The sequence below is a fragment of the Athene cunicularia genome (genome assembly GCF_003259725.1).
Source record: "Athene cunicularia isolate RWA chromosome 5 unlocalized genomic scaffold, athCun1 chr5_part1, whole genome shotgun sequence".
Taxonomy (NCBI): domain Eukaryota; kingdom Metazoa; phylum Chordata; class Aves; order Strigiformes; family Strigidae; genus Athene; species Athene cunicularia.
In genome coordinates this window covers 9083407-9100169 of record NW_020799101.1, presented here as the reverse complement: position 1 = coordinate 9100169, position 16763 = coordinate 9083407, and the positions used below count along the sequence as shown (strand labels likewise).

The following is a 16763-nucleotide window of genomic DNA, read 5'->3' as shown; positions in this document are numbered from 1 at the left end:
TAGCTTGGCTGTACCTTTCTCCACGAGGGAGGGAAGTGCTGTTATTGCTGTTGTACTGATGGGGAGATAGAAATCCAGATGTTTAGGAACTGGACTTTTGGTTTCCAGTGGTTAACATCAGCTAATCTTGGGAGATAGCTACAGTTCTACAGTTCAATTTGCCTCCAAGTCAGGCTTGAAAAATAAAGGATAACCCATCTTTCTCTTTGTGTTTACTCTTATTTCACAAAAACACAAGCATTTGGAACATTTCAATCCCCATTATAGTCAGGGCCAGAGGAAAAACATCATTACCCTTTCAAATTACTGGTTTAGGCTAAACCTTTGCAACTCAGTGAGCTGAGCAGTGAGTGATTGTTCTTCTTGCATCATCTTGTTACATTGCAGCAAATAAAAATCCCAAAGTCAATTAGATTTGTCTGGGAGAACAAATGCTTCAGAGTTTTCCTGGACCAGGGTTGAAGGTGGTATGAAACACCTGATGAACATTTCTCTCTCTGCCCACCACCTTTCCCACAGCCCTTGAGGTTCAGGTTTGTTTTGTCTTCACTATCAGTGATAACTCAGCTGATGACCATTTGTGACAACTGGGAACCATTTGCTTATGGTAACTATGACTACACTGAAATGCAGGTTTGTATGTAGGTGTGTATTTAGGGGTGGTGTTGAACTGGGGCTCTGAGTAACCTGGCATGGGGCTGCTTGTGCTGCCAGTCTTGGTGGGAGCTGCCAGGCACAGGATGCTCTGGAAATCCCATCTGAGTTATACAGGGATGTAGAATGAATTTGCCTGAAGTCCTTAAAACCAAAACTGGTCTTACAAGTGCTGATTTTAAGAAATGCATTTCTTATTTCCCTTATTTTGGGGGGATTGACTTTAGGTCAGTGAAGTGTTTCCTTGAGTTATACAGAGGTTTTTCAAAAATCAGTTATTAATGTTTAATGGTGACACTGCAACAGTCTAGTAAATTGACCCAGAAGACTAGCTCTGACAAATATTCTCCTGTATTTGTAGACCATTTATTAATTTTATTTCTATAGTGGTACCTTTTGATACCTGGTTTATTCTCTTGAAGTGTCTTGTTGCACACAGTGTTATCAGACCCAAAGGTTCAGAAAGCATGAGGTGACACCATCTTTGAGATACTTATATACAGTTAGATAAATGTGATATACCCATATTGATATGTACTTTGGTTTGGAGACCTTCAGCACCTCCAAATTTATTTATATTTTTTAGCTCCAAGAATTTAAGAATGAAGTTGAGCAGGAAGCTGTGGCCGTATCCCCCATGCCTACTTCCCCTCTCTCATCAGCTACTAAGTATTGCAAAGCTCATAAATTGTGAAAGTTGGCAAATCAGATCATTGCTTAAGTTTAAGACTGAGACCTGGGGCCAGGAGATTTCAATCCTGTATTACCTGGAATATATCATTACTGACAGACCCGCTGGGATTCGGTTTCTACCAGCTATAAAGTGGGATTCTCAAATTATATCATGCCAGCCTAGTTGCCTTTGATGACATGATATGCCATTTGGAAAGGGAAGAGCCATTAGATGTGACACAACTTGGCATCCGTCAGCCTTTTGATGCTGTTCCATGCCCTGATGAAATGAGGAAATGCGATCTGGGCAAAGCCCCTGCAGGATGAGTGGGAAATTGTTCTGAAACAGTGATTATCTTGTGGTTCCAGGTCAAAATACCACAATCTCTTGAGCAAGGGTTTCTACTAAGCACGGTGCTAGCCTGTTATTTTCAGGAACTTGCTGGATGTTGGAAGAGGGTGTGCTTATTAAATACAGGAATTACACCAAGGTGAGAAAAACTGTAAGACAAGTCGATGATTCTGCACAAGTTTCACAGGGTGAAGTCCTGGCTCTGGAAACACGGGCTGCGCTGTCTATAATGGAAGCGGAGCTTGCGAGGCAGGAAGCATTTCTTCCACTGGACCTGGCTCTGGTAAAGGCTAAGCAGGAGTGTTGTCTAGTTTTGGGTTTAGATATGCCTCTCCTATTGCCTTCCAGTCTTGTGAGTCTATGTTAATATCAGCTGCTTATTTCACAGGGATATTTAATTTATTATGGTTTGTAAAAAGATCCTAAGAATTGAGAATAGTTAAGAAATGAGCAGAAATAGGCTCTACACTGTACTTTAATTGGCAAGTGACTATTCCTGGTTCATTGTGAGCATCGTTCACCTGAACAAGTTGCTTTTGCAACCCAAACTGTAAACATTCATATCTTTGCAGGAAATTTTGGAAGGAACAGGGGCCCTTCTGAGCTGTGTATATGTTAGCAATACTTGCTGCCATTATTGGGTAACAAATACAAACCAAGAGCAACTGGTCAAGTAGTCTATTTGCTGGGAGTGACATTTCTAAAGGAATGGGATGAAGCTCTCCTGGTTTGATATTTAGGTTAGCTCTGCCTTTGGTTTGCACACACACACACACACACACACCCTCCCCCCCAGTAGCTGTAAGAAGGTTTTCCCAGACACTAAGGCCAGAAGTGGTTTTACCAAGACTGCCAGCCCTGATGCTGTGTGTAGCAGGAGATGCCAAATGTCCGCCTGGCAACCCTCTACCAGGACAGTAAATTGTCAGTGTTGCCCTGGCCGAGCCTAGGGAGGGCTGGTTGGCACAGCTTGATCTCTGTCCTGGGACCGGGCGTTCTGCAGCGCTGCTGGCCAGTGCAAGGCAACCGTGCCCGGTATGTGCAGTATGCCCCGCGCTCCCAGGAGCGCTTCCAGCCAGGCTGGGCTCCATTTGATAAAGCGATACCTGGAAATAGGCTGCTGTCAGCAGCCTGCTTTCAGGTAGTTCTTTTTGGGAGTCCTGGGTCCTACCTCCCTCTTATTGCAGAGGTCTGTGGGGCTGAGAGGTTATGGGAAAGATGGCAAATGAGAGCAGTCCCTAAACACCCCTCTTGGAATTTAGCTGGGGGACCTGAGGCATCCCAAGCAAAAGGAACCATGGGGAAGATGCTGTGGGGGCTCAGCTGAAGAACCTTGGTGCATGCTGACCTGGAGGCTTGAACGTGCTATTGTCTCTCATCCAGCCCTTGTCCCCGTGGGCAGACGTGTCTACATGTGCTTTACTTCTCTGTCCTGGTGTTGGCTGCTTTCTTGGCAAATCTGGGGGACACCAAGCCCTGCAGGCGATGCAAGAATCAGAAGTACTGCGAACAATGTTTTGAAGCTCTGGTGAGAACATGATTACATTTATAGGCAAGAGGAGGAGAAGGGCTACATCACCCTTCAGAAAGTTAATGTCATTCCCTACATAGGGGTGTTATGTGCGTAAATCCCTCCACATGCAGATGATATCACGCCTCTAGAGTTTGCAGCTCTCCTACTGATATTGCTCCAGCATGCTTCTCCCAGCACAGCACTAACAGGGCAGTTAACCCCTGCTGCCTCTGCTGCTGTTCTGTCACAAGTTTTGAGCAAGGGGACAACACACTGTTCAGCAGCAGGTCAGGAATCTGCACTAGCTTGGGGGTTTTGGGCCTCAGCCTGGTTCACTCTCTGAGCTTTGGGACTGAACTCTATTACATGTTGCCTGCAAGCAGGAGCGGAGGCTGCCCCTTCTGCAACTTCATAGTGAACCTCAAAATAAAGAATTTTTTTTTTTTTGAGAGAGAGTCTTTGGTCAGTGCTCACTTCCACCTGCATGCATACAGCAAAACAGGTAACGTTTTTTAACAGAGGCAAGCTATATATTTGTATGTCTGTTGCAAATGTGCTTGGGTTGGTATAGAAAGTGTTGCCTTCCAGAACCGCCTTCTGATCCTCTGCCTGCCCTTGTTTGCTTAGGCAGCAGTAAACAGCAAAATCCCCAACATCTTCCTAGGGCATGGGTAGGCTCTTAGCTGTCATTTTTTTCTTATTATTTTAAGAAACTACTGGCTTAGGACATGCAAAAGCATGCACAGCTCAGGCTCTGGACTAACCCATTCTCACCTCCTGTGAGCACATCTCCCCCCTCAGCTCCTTGGACTTGGTGGGAGATGAGTCAAACCTTTCTCAAATTGCCTTGATCTGGAAGTGGGTGGCTTTGGAGTCTTTCAGGGCTCGCGTGTGCATCACCCTGATGGGGTGATTCATGCAGGAGCATTTTTTTCTGGAGCCTGAGTGTTTGGAGGGTCAGTGATCCCAGTCCAGAGCCAGTCTAGTCATCGACAGGGCTTTGCTGGAGGCTTATGTGGCTATAGGTCGGCATCAGAAGGTGGCTGTAAATGTAGTAAATAAACGAGTGAAGCAAACGTAGCTTTGGCATAAGCAGCAAGTCCTCCTGCTGCTGTCAGGGGGCATTGCATCCGAGCCGGATTGGGCTCCTGGGGAGGCAGCATGAGCCAGTGGGCAAAGCAACAGGGGGAGTCAGAGACCTGGCTTTGCAACCTGCCTCTGCCACCCACTGCCAGCACCGCCCCGGGCAAACCACCTCTTCTCCCTCTGCTCCTCTCCCCTCCCAGCTCGGGTTGCTTTTATTTCTGTATACTGTAAGCTCCTCAGGGGAGGGGCTGCGTTTTACAGCTGCAAGCGATATAAGGGATACCACTAACACCAAAATAATTGGCTGTCAGTTTGCAGAATAGAAAAGAAAATGGTGCGGTGTAACATTCTGGAGTTCTTTTGGGTAACATAAGAACTATTGCAAAGCACTTTGGCTGCAACAACAAAGCTTATTGATTAGCCCAAAGTATTCCAAATTGGGTCTTTCTGCCCGAGAAGTAGCAGGATGAAGAATTAAAGTACTTACACTTGAGAATATTGTACATGAGTTATTAAGTAACCATCAGCTCTACTCCAGCGCTGCTCAGTTCCTCTGGACTTCGTGCAACTTCTGAACATTTTATCTTTTTCCTTCGGTTTTCACAGGCGTGTGCCAGCTTCTGCAGCATATAAACTAGGTGCTATTTTTATTGAATCTGGCTTTAATGTCGTAGATTTTTCACACGTGTGTTGGTTTTTTATTGTTGGTCTCATTCCTGAACTTTCTGGCACCTCTAAGTGTAAAGTCAGTTATGTGCACATTGTTTGGCAGATGAATTCCTATTTCTGGGAATAATTTTCCTTCTAAAATGTATTTTTATATTAAAAATGTGATCTGTATCCATAACTGAGATATACTGTCCTGAGACTCCAGTCCAAAGCTTTCTGCAGCCAGAGATCACTACAACAGGGGATGCAAACCCTGTAAGGAGACCTCTGCTTTCCAAGCCAAGACTATTTATATTAAGATCTTGTTTTACTGACCCAACCTCTGCCTCTTGGAGCAGGAAAATTCCCTTCTGATCTGGCACCGGGGAAAATCCAGCCAGAACAGAGGATAAAAAGTGCTGTCTTCCAACGTTGCCTGCCTTCCCAGTTTGTCTCCCCGCTAGATCAAGAGCAACCGCCCGTCTCGCCAAGCCTGCTATCAGCTTTATCCCAGCTACTGCCCTGGCAGCCCTGGTCCTCTCTCCAGCATCCCCAGGCCCCGTGTGAAAGGCAGGGGCTTGGGGACCCAGCTGCTGACCCTTCTGAAGGTGCTGTCCCCCTTTTCTCCATCTGCACACAAGCTGCCAGTGAAGAAGTAACCGTGGCTGTGTGTGGTTTTCTCGCCCAGGGTGACCTGGAACACATCTGCAAAGCCCTCCAAAGTAGCAGGAATGCGCTCCGTTAGGACATGATTCATCCTGCATACCGCATGGGTGGCTGCTCAGGGAGAATTTTGACATTTGCATATGCTGAGACTTTCCGCTTCTCAGTTGCCCTCAAACCCTCCGTACTTTTGTCTGCTCGTGTGCAGGGGCTGCGCAGCCAGAAACCCCCTCCTGGAGGGGATCTTCCCTGGCTGGAGCCAACCCAGCTGTGGTGGTTCCCCCCCTGGCTCTGTCACACGGCAGAAATGAGAGAAGAAGCTGCTCACAGCTCGGTTGAAGGACATCTTTAGACTCTCAGCCCGCGCTCCGAGCAAAGCTGGATGGAGCTGCCGTCCAGGGATCAATCAGGAATTTGGTATCTGCAGGGCAGGAAAATATTATCACAGTCCTACTGCTCAGGCAAAACCAAAGCATGGCAAAGGGAAGCACTATGAACAGCAGGACTGAGTCATGCATGCTGCTTCTGGGAAGGAAAAGGAGTTGGGCAACAAGGCAATTGTTTCTCTCTACCTTAGGGCTGTTCCTGAGTAACTGGATTTACTTCGGCAGCTGCAGAGTGTGAGGCAGGTCAACCCCAGGCAGAGAGGGGAGAGATGCTCCCAGGGCCGGGAGGCGGCTCGCGGCGCTGTGCCACCGGGACCGCCATCAGCAGCGCTGTGTGGAGCCAGCGGGACGTGGCTGCAATACACCGGAAAGATGGAGGAACAGTGAATAATGGTAAGGAAAGGTAATGTCTTAGTGATGAGAAATGTAATAGGGATATATACAACTGGGTCGGACTACTAAAAAACTTAAATCTCACAGACCTCATCTTTCTTCCTACGGCCTAAATACAATTTAAGGGGTGAAAGGGTGTTTTCCTGCTGGCATGTGCAGGCTGTCAAGTATCTCTAAGTATATATAGCTTCAGTGAGGGAAACTATTTCACCCGTACAGGTTAGCCTGCTTCAACTTACTGTCATTCATTTTGGCATCAAAACCGTAACTAGGCAATCCTTGTACTTGGAACACAGATCTTAAGTAATATGGTAATGTGTTTACATCCTTTAATATCAAGGGAACATAAATTTCAGGCTGTTCTCAAAAGTCTGCTCAAACCAGGTCTGATACCAAGTGCAATATTTTAAAAGAAAAAGTTTGACAAACACGAATTTAGCAAATAGGAATTTACCTACCCAAAAAGAAATCCTGACATAGAAAGCATCCCAATGCCATGGGAGCCACGAGTAAATAAATACTGACTAGTCATTTCAGTATTATCTATCTAATTACAGTATAAATTTTGAGACATAGATTTAACAGCTAGATTTGAAATAAAATAGAAGATTTATGGTTTTTAATTTAGTATTTTAGATGCAAAGTTAGGGTCTGACAAAACCCACTCAAGTCACCAGAGTCTCGTTCTAGCTTAAGTAGGCTTTAGATCAATTCCCTGGTGAGTACAGAGTTCCTAGTTGCCACCACCTTCACAATGAGTCATTAAAAGCTGAGTTTCTACTTCAGATTGCTTTTTTAACACAAAATTCAAGGTCCTCACATTATATCCAACTGGAAATATTTACACAAGATGTGTATAAATATAAAGTTTATTCAGTATAGTGTTTAGAAAAATAAGTTCACATCATCTCAGAATACAAATAAAACACTTAATTGTCCAGGCACAAACCCCTATTACAGTACAACAAACATACATACTTTAGATCTCTTTGGTTGGGTAATTAAGCACAGATATGTTTGATGATACACTCTGGGGCGGCATCACCTAACAGTGCAGTAAAGTCTTCTGATTATTCCCTCCTCTAATGCGTACATTCCGCTTAAGTTTCATATTTGTTGTAAGGCACAATAAACCCATATCGCAGAAATAACTGGTTAGTTCTGGACAAACAGTACATGCAGCAAAAGAACAAACATCCTCTGAATGTGAATCCTGAAAGTCAGAAGATTCACTCCCTCCTTGAATTCAGAAATTTAAGAAGCTAGTTTTAAATTATATGAAACATACAAGTAAGGTATAAAATATCCTTCAAGATAATAATTGCTAGGAGATACAGGAAGACTTCAGGTCTCCTTGCTCGCAAAATTTCATTACTTTTTGTTTCGAGTTATAAAATTGCTATTCTTTTTATGATTTGAGATGCTTCTTGACCACAAGCACTAGGCAATTCATGCCCCTGGGGGTCCTGCACACATTATTTTTTTATGAAACTGGAGGGATGCACCCTCTTGGTTGTTCATCTGCCCTCGCCAAGAAAAGTACACAGGCACTGGAAACCTGGTCTAGTGGAAGGTGTCCCTGCCCGTGGCAGGGGGGTTGGAACTAGATGATCTATAAGGTCCCTTCCAACCCAAACCATTCTATGATTCTATGAAATCTACAGACGGGAAAAGCTCCTGTGCACACAGGTTAAATTTAACTGAAAATAGCTATTGAGGTGATTTTGCAGGATTTGAAGTCAGAATCTGTCCATTATTGTCAATAATGTCAGATTGATAGTAATAACAATGAAGATGGTTCCAGCCTTACTTCTGGGTAAAGTAGCTTTCCGAATGCGTCTTCCTGAATCCACAGGTAGGGTAAAGCAGTAAGTGGGAAGAGGTATATGCTTCAATAGACTGTGACCATTCGGTTATAACTGTCCGAGTGTCAGCCTTGTGCACTGGTTCATACTGCCACCATACAGCGGGCCAAATCCACTCCTGACCCAACTCCAGTGAAATGAATGGACCATATTCTCGGCTGGTGTGAAAGGACATTAAAGCAAATGGAACTGTCGACGGATGTCCGAGATTTATGTGGCTGAAATGTCCTTTTAGGTAAGACCACAGGAATAATGCTGCAAATAGTCCAGACAGAGCATTCATTTTAATGTATTTCTGGTTCTCTGCAAAACTCTGGGTAAAACAGAGGCAGCTTTAATTAAAAGTAGTAAAGAACAAAGGGGTTTTTAACATCATGCTTTGTAGGAATTTGCTTAAACTTTAAGCGTATTTTTCAAAGCTGAGTCTGGGACCAGAAAAGTAGTAGAATTTGGCAATGTTTCCTGTAAGATTTCCAGTGGACTTACAAGTTACAAACATATGTGAAGTTGAAACGATCCTTTATTCTCATCCGTAACAGAGAGGGAGGGAGAAGGAACACGTATGCCAGAGAGACATACCTTCCATTTAAACAACAGAATGTGATAATAAGGACTGTCTGTGGGGCTTGGACGCTCATTGCCATTCACGTGTGTGGGACACGAGCATCCATATCCCCTAAACACTGTGTAAAATCCTTAGCTAGGGAATCAGTGGAGCAATGCCTTATTTACAGCAGCCGAAGATCTGGCCCCAGGCGCTTTTTGGGACTTTGTGTACTGACTATTTAGAGCAGTTAGCCTGCTTGCTTGAGGGTCATGTAATAAAAACTGACCCTTATTTTACAGTAGGAGTAAAACTACTATTTAAATATCTATTTTAAAAACACTGTACCGTGCAATGAGTCTTTATATTGTGCATATGTACCTGCAGAAAACATGAGGTTATAACTACGTTATCTGGAGGGAATGACACTTATTTTCAATGGGATAAAAAAAGAGTAAAACATAATAATAAGTTACTTGATATCTGGAAGACTAGAATAGATTAATCTTACTTTGTCCCAAACCACTGCTTTTATGTACATCCTCCGCTCCACTGAAGAGTGGGAAGTCTCCTATTAGAAGTACCAGACACTCCAAGATACGTGCCACTGTAACAACGTACACAGTTTTCACCTCAACTGTGCTGCAAAGCCATGGAATTCAGAGCCTCAGTAACACAACAAATGCAAAGAAGGAAAAATTTTAAAAAGTAACAGGTACTGGCATAACACCACAGTCTTTTCAGTTATGAGACCTGATCGCATCAACAACTGAGAGTGCTCTGAAATACTCTCTAGCTTGCCTCCAAATATAGCCTGAGCTTCACAAATGAAATGTTAAGCCCCAAACAACTCCTTCAGAGCCATGCACATATTCTCCATTAATATGACGACGATACAGGGTCCTTTTAATTTTCCAAATGGTTGAACAAATTCATGCAAAGCAGATGCAGCTACTGTTATCGTCATCAATATCTTCATTTTATGGGCAAAGAAGAGGTGGGAAGCAGATTGCTCACGTTGGAACCCAGCAAACAGATAAACAGGCAGAGCAGAGAGGAGAACTCTGGACTATCTGATTCCCTGCTCACATGAAGATCCCCTGAATGTCACGGGAAGTTGTGCCAGGGGAACATATAGCTCCATGTTCTGCTTGTGATAATCTCCACTTTAAAGTGCTTGCCTTAAATACCCTTTTTGCTTGGGAGCATGTGGGGACAGCCAACGGCTTACGGGCTGCTTCTGTCTGCAGAGCATCAGTGACTCAGTATAGCTGTGAAGCGTGTGCCTTGCACACTTGCTCTTCCCTTTCCCTGCACTTTTCCCTGCAGCCCTAGAGACCCTGGCTTGCAGTGTGGACTCCAGTGCTTACTGACAGATATCAGCTTCGAGGTTCCACAGAATACGTTGCAAAACACGCTGTATTCAATATAGTGCAAAATAATAGAAAGGATGCCTACGCCGGTGCACGGAAAAAATGCCTACACGGTGCACAGAAAAAAACCCTTCAATCCTCAAAAGCTTTCCACAGAACCAGTTAACAACCAAGACAGAAACAGACTGGGATGTGCTACCCCTATTCTCTTTCCTTTCCATTTTTTTGTCCTTTACAAATGATCTTGTTTTGTCCTGAGCCTGATTTGGAGCTCACAGAAGCTTACAAAACATTTCCCATTGCCTTCCAAAGGCTGTGGACCAGGCCCCTCATGAGGATGAACACATGCTTCAGCTACTGTATATATTCACATTAGAATAAAAATTAACAAAATGAAACCACAAAGATTAACAGCATGTCATTTTTATACATTTGCATTCCTCTTATTATTTTAAAGCTTAAGGATGTGCTTTTCCATGCTACAAAAACTCCTCTGGAGGAAAGGTAACATCTGTTCCACCTGCCCAGAGCCCGCCTGCTTCTGCTGTCCCTGGCACAGCACAAAAGGCAAAGGGAGAGGAGACCCATTCCCAGACGGGCAGAGACCACAGCTGCTCCCACAAGCCCTTTGGGCAGCTGCAGTTCCCACCACTGCCCCCCATGCTGCTTATTCTGGAAGGACATATAAATACACACTTAAGTGCAGTCCTGGATGGGGGCCTGCTTGCTTGAACAGCAGCTGAAGCCCTCCCACACGGGCTCCTTGGCCAATGGGTCCATGTAAACATGGGGCTCCCTTCCCTGGCCTGCCCACCTGACCTCTCCTGCTCATCTGCCTGAGGCTGGAGCCAAGACCTTTCCCTCAGCATGCCAGCTCTGCCCATGGTCCCTCTCCGGACTCCTCCTGCCCTGCTGATGTGGTGCAGAAGGACCTATCTTTGGCGCTCTGCACCGCTAGTAAATGTCACCCACAATGACCAACAGACTTAAAACTCTTCTTACTTGTGCAAGTAGGGGCACCGAAGTCAGTGGGTCTACCTGCAGAAGTAAGGCATCAGGATTTGGCCCTGAGGACGGATATTTGCAAATCAGTGTTTTTATTCCTCCTGCCACTGTGCTTCAGTAACAAAGATAAGGCCACTAGGAAGAAAGGCACATGGAATTCTGTAAAAAATACACAAAAAGTTTCAACTAATTCGCAAATTACTAACAAAACAAACAAAAAACCCCTGAACACAGAGAGGGTAGAGACAGGGACCTCCTGGGTTTGTGAGACTGGGAGTTCATTTTCTAGTTTCAGTGTGATTAACATTTTACTTTTACAGTCTATTGCTTGAAAAACTACAAAAAAGTAAAACCTTGTCAGAAATAACTACGTTTACTTCCTGCTCAAACAATAAAAATAAATTAAAACAGCCAGAAAACGTTTTCCTTTTCAATGCATTGTGTCTAAAGTGAAAGGGAACATAAACCATAAATAAAATCCATTGTACTAATTTAAAAAAAGTCTCCTTTATAAGAACTGAAACAATATTTACATTCATACTGGAGAGAAAGCTTCTGAGTTGCATAATTAAGAGTTTCAAATGATGCTTTTTCTGGTGCATTGACAAAATGCTAGCTGTAGCATTTAGAAATCTGTAAATGTTTGATGTGAGATTTTTGGTTTGATTGCAAGTCTGCTGTAAAGCAGCAAACACACCAGTAACAACATTTATGATTTTGTTTAGTTTCTTAACCTCAAACAACATAAAAGTAGTCGGTGAGGTATCGTCTAGAGTTCCTTAAAAATTTCTCAATGCCCATGGACTAGAAGTAAACAGCAAAAGTGACTGCATTGTTTCTACCTTTTCAGAGCAAGATTTTTGTTTTCTATCTAAAGTTAGGAGTGTATACTTACTGTTGAGAGTACGTTGTACTATGGAGACTCTAGTTAAATTATCAGGGTAGTATCTCTTAGCCAAACCTGTACCCATTCGCTCAGTACTTGCCCTGGCATTTCCCTTCTCCTTTAATCTGCTTAAAAGAGAACACTCCATGCAACCCAAGTGTGGCAACCTAATTCCATTGCCAGAGATTCCTCTGTACATCAATTCAGACCATTTAAATGTTCTTCTGTTTTCTTTAAATGAAAAAAACCCACCAAACAAAAAAAAAACAAAAAACAACCCACTTGGTGCTTGTTAGGGCCTCAACAGGAGACTTATCTATTAAAACAGAAAGCAAGAAAAAAAAATTTACAAGTCTTGCATATCTTCATCCATCTGAACTGTCTGCAGTTTGGCAAGTTCTTTTTTGTCTGTTTCCAGTTCTTCACAAACCGTGTCGACCATGTTACTCATAACATACTTGGATTTCGAATCCAGCATCATTAAATTGCCAGTTGACTTACTCTCAGAATTAGGTAAGAAATTCTCTTTGACATCAGGTACGGCTTGCAGAACTAACCTGTGCTCTCTGACAAAATCTTGATGTACTTGTGCAGAGGGGTGGCTGACACGGTCTCCACTGGTAGAAATTATTTCTCCAAGTGCGGGCTGTGCTGTAGAAATGGACAACAGATCTTGACTGGTAATGAGGGAGCAGTTCTGAAGGGTTGCATAGTTAGTGTTGCTGATAGATATCACCGTAGAGGTACTGGTCATGGGTGATGACATAGACTGGCTCTCCGAGATACCAGAGTTCAGTTCTGCAGCATTTAAAAGAGTTGGTGTGAGGGAAAAATTATGTGTGGGTGTTACATTCACTAACGAGGAGGCCAGGGACTGGAGTCCTCCGCTGGATATATTTTCAGAAGACATGTTTACATTTAGTTGTGTGTTCTGACTGACTGGCATCAACTGAGAAAACACAAGGCTTCTTTCCAGTCCTTCTTGCTTGACAGAGCCTACTGCCTGGCCTGAATTGGGAACCGTATAAACGACTGCACTTGGAGTGAGGGGGCTGAAGAAAACTTTTCCTTGCTGCACTGTTGAAGATTCAGTCGTAAAAGTTCCTCCATCAGATGTGCTGGGATTTACTGAAACATTACCTAGAGAAAGGGAAGCAAAAGAAAACGCATATTACAGTTGGCAGAGAGTTGCGCAGGCATTTTGTTAAGACATTTTGGTCTTTTTTATGTTTGTGGTACATACATATGCTAATATTTAATGCAACACAGAACAGCGTTGTTTACAACAGGTGAGAGAAAATTTGGTATGAAGAAATAAAAGCTTTTAATAGAAACTGCTTCTAGAAAGAAAAAAAAATGTTCTGGTATATTAGATATCTTTTAGACTCATTAAGGGGCAAATAGTCCCCAGCCATGTGATTAAAATGAACGTGCTTTGGCCTTCACTAGTTGCCACCACTCAATTTCTATCTAAGAATAGAAACATGAAAAGCTATTAAAGATAGTTCAGTGACAGACTACAGCTTGTGTGTGGGAACTGGAGAGACGTCACATGAAATCCGCTGCCGCTGGGCAGAAACCACCTGAGTCAACCTGTAGAGAAAACATCAAAAAACAGTAACTTGGGTTAACTAGGTAGTCTGTTAAGGATACTCTTATATTGCCTTTCACCTCACTTTATCACGTGTTTCTAAAAGCTTAGCCCTGCCACATCCACCACGCTGTGCAGTCACCCAGTGACAGCCTAGCTTTGCTGAAAGCCATGGCACTGCTCACGTGATGTTGTAGCTAGCCAAGGCAAAAAGAGGTGGCCAGAGATGACCTGAAGTCGGTTTTACTGGACATGCCATGTAAGTTGCCATTATAATAATTCCTAAAATAAGATATACTGTCTCTATTGGGACTGGGTCCCATTTCAAACACCTCTCTTTCTCAAAAACAGTTTAATTATCATCTTAAGAGGCTACAGTTGGAGACACCTGAATTTTTTACAACACTGAAAATTAACTTCTCACCTGGGGAATATTTTAGCTCCCTAGTAATTTCTGTTAATCAGTAATGATTTTTTGGAAGATCTTACTCACATGCATAAAATAGAAGAATAAAGCAAGGCAACTTGAAGTTACCTGTCAATAAGGTACCATTTACTATAGCTTACTTAAAATACCCTGCAGCACACTTCACTTGGAATAGGCAGCCAGCTATCCATCCGTCTTGTGTTAAGAAAAATAAAAGAATCAAAGCAGCAAATACAGATCTTTTCTCTGCACTGGACATATGGTGGATCACTCTCCATCAGGAATCAGTATTTTTAACAATGGGGACACTGTTCAGTGAGGAGCTTATTATGAATCTTAGGACTTTCAAATACAATACTCCCGCACTACTTAAGGGACAGAACTTTCTTTCTCACCTTTGCTGGCTGTCAGTTTATGCCTTGGAGCATGCAGATTAAACGGCTTTTGTAATTAGAGGTGGCATTCAGACTGAATGTCTTCACTTGGTTAAGCTACGTACCAATAACTTCCCGTGACTGCAAGTGCTACATTTTAGGATCTTATAATTACTCACTCATTTAAAATGTGTTTGTACAGCTTCAGTGTTCCTCCCCATAATAAAGCAAGATTAATTCCTTATACACATTTAATTCAAATAAGTTAACATGAGTACAGTTTGATTTTCATTATAGTACTCACAGGTCCTGAAACTAGAGAGATTCATTCAAGTTTAATTATTTTCATAACCAAAGATACAGTGGCTAATGAGTAACAAAGCCGTTCAGTTGTGCTCTGTAACTGACCTGCTTCAAAACAAAGATCCAGAACGAGGCTTGTGCTCCCTGGGATTCTTCCTGGCCGGCCGCAAGTTTCAGTCTATGGTATGTTAAGACAAACTCTAAAGCAAACTTGGGGAGGAGCCTGCACACTTGGCACGTGAACCTGCGATGACATATTTCCCTTGGACCGAGGGCAGTTTTATCCAAATACCCTCGCATTTTATATCTACGAGCTATTGTGTATTTCTATTGTTTCCCTGAAGTTTAATCTTTCTTAATTACAGGACAGAAAACGTATGAGTGTAACTGCTTGGTCTTGTTGTGTCTATAGTAATTTAAAATTTATTTTTATGAAATGCTTTGGTTAAAACAACAAAAAACCAAAACAACCACCACAAGAACAACAACTGTAACAATTTCCAGCTGCCGTAATTTTCATTTTTATGAACCTTCCCATTTAAAGAGTTCAAGGGCAAATGGGGAATATTTTGAACTACTGAAACATGTAAAATTTACAGGTATTTGTGAAGATTGGCATCACAGACTTCTGAGAACAGCATGAGCTGAAAGGGGTGTAAAATACCAGACCTCCTTTTCTGGTTTTAGTAGAGGAGCTCAGCCTCGTGTAACAGTCTGCCCACAAGCATAACCCACCATAAAGTAAGGCAAAAGGTATTATTTGATGTACTGTGTGTGGCCATGGCAAAGGTACAATCCTGGTATCTTGGAGGAAAAGGACCACAGCTGCTAAAACGCTAAGCATACCTGATACTAACAGTTTTTCACACCTCTTACTGTACAAGACAAAACTTTTACCTTGTGAAGCTGCCACAGAAACGGGAGGCAGCTGCAGAGAAGAAAAACCAATGCTTCCGTTCAGCAGCTGGCCATTTGTTCCTGAATTGGGGATCTGGACAATGCCATACTGGTTTATTTGGACAGGAGCAGTAAAAGTAACTACGGAGCCTCCATCTTGGGAAGCAGCAGTTTGTACGCTTTCCCTTTTCACCTCTGAGCTTGGTATCAAACCCGGGAATGAGACCGGGATGTTACTGGGGCTGAAGGTGGCTGCCGTGGCATTGGGGACTGAAGCCTGAAGGAGTTTGAAGTCCTTAACATCTTCTGATGAAGATGACAGTATGTCAGTAATGGACACCCCGTTGCTCACAACGCTTGACGTGGTTTTGGGCGAATTTAAGGTAACCGTCTGCGAAGCCCCCACACTGAGTCCATTGAGAATGACACCGTTGGGTCCCTGAAGAAAAGAGCTACCATTGAGAAAGACAGGAGAGGTACTGGCAGGCACGAGGTTTCCATTCAACAAGACGCCAGATGAACTCAAGGCTATTTTAGTGTTTCCGAGCTGCTGCATGTAGACGGGTTCCGTGTGGCCGGGAAGGCTGAGGCTGGTAACGCTGTCGGATGAGCTGGGGAGCGGGTGGGGAGATAAATCCTCCTGCCCCTTACTGGATTCATCTTCTGTGCTAGGGTTGCCATCTGACTCGCTATGGAAGAGACGGAGAGATGACACTGCATTACCACAGCGTGCCAGCGAGCTCTGCACCAAGGGGGACTCTTTGCTTTGATACAGTTTGTGAGAGTTTTCCTAAGTAATTTTTCCCAGTGTTTTGCCTTTACAAGGCACTTTAAACGAATTTCAAATCAAGGGGGAGAATTTTAGAAATCCTTAGAAAAGGGCACATCAAATCAAACGCTTGCTGAGGAGAAACTTTACCAACTGTGTTAGGGACTTGCAAATAAATGCCCCCTTCCCGGCCATCCGACCCGGCCGACCGAAGGGGGTTGCCCGGGACCCCCTCCCTCTCCCCGGCCGTCCCAGGGTGCCCGCGGCTGTGAGACCGGCCGCAGCCATTTGGTAAATCGCTGGGCGGCAGCTGCGGGAGGTGAGAGCAGGCCGGGAAGCGCTGCCCGACCCCGGCCAGGGCC

At 43.7% G+C, this 16763-nt stretch overlaps 1 protein-coding gene across 1 annotated transcript in view; it reads right to left on the bottom strand.

Annotated features, from left to right (window-relative positions):
• Positions 1-990: 990 nt before the first annotated feature.
• SIX4 (SIX homeobox 4) overlaps positions 991-16763 on the bottom strand; it is a 16928-nt gene continuing 1155 nt past the window's right edge. Inside the window, exons 3-5 of the mRNA XM_026849222.1 lie at positions 15633-16321; positions 12598-13180; positions 991-6328 (exon numbers count right to left, since the gene is read on the bottom strand). Coding sequence (XP_026705023.1) covers positions 6157-6328; positions 12598-13180; positions 15633-16321 — 1444 coding nt within the window. The 3' untranslated portion in view covers positions 991-6156. The remainder of the gene's footprint in view (positions 6329-12597; positions 13181-15632; positions 16322-16763) is intronic.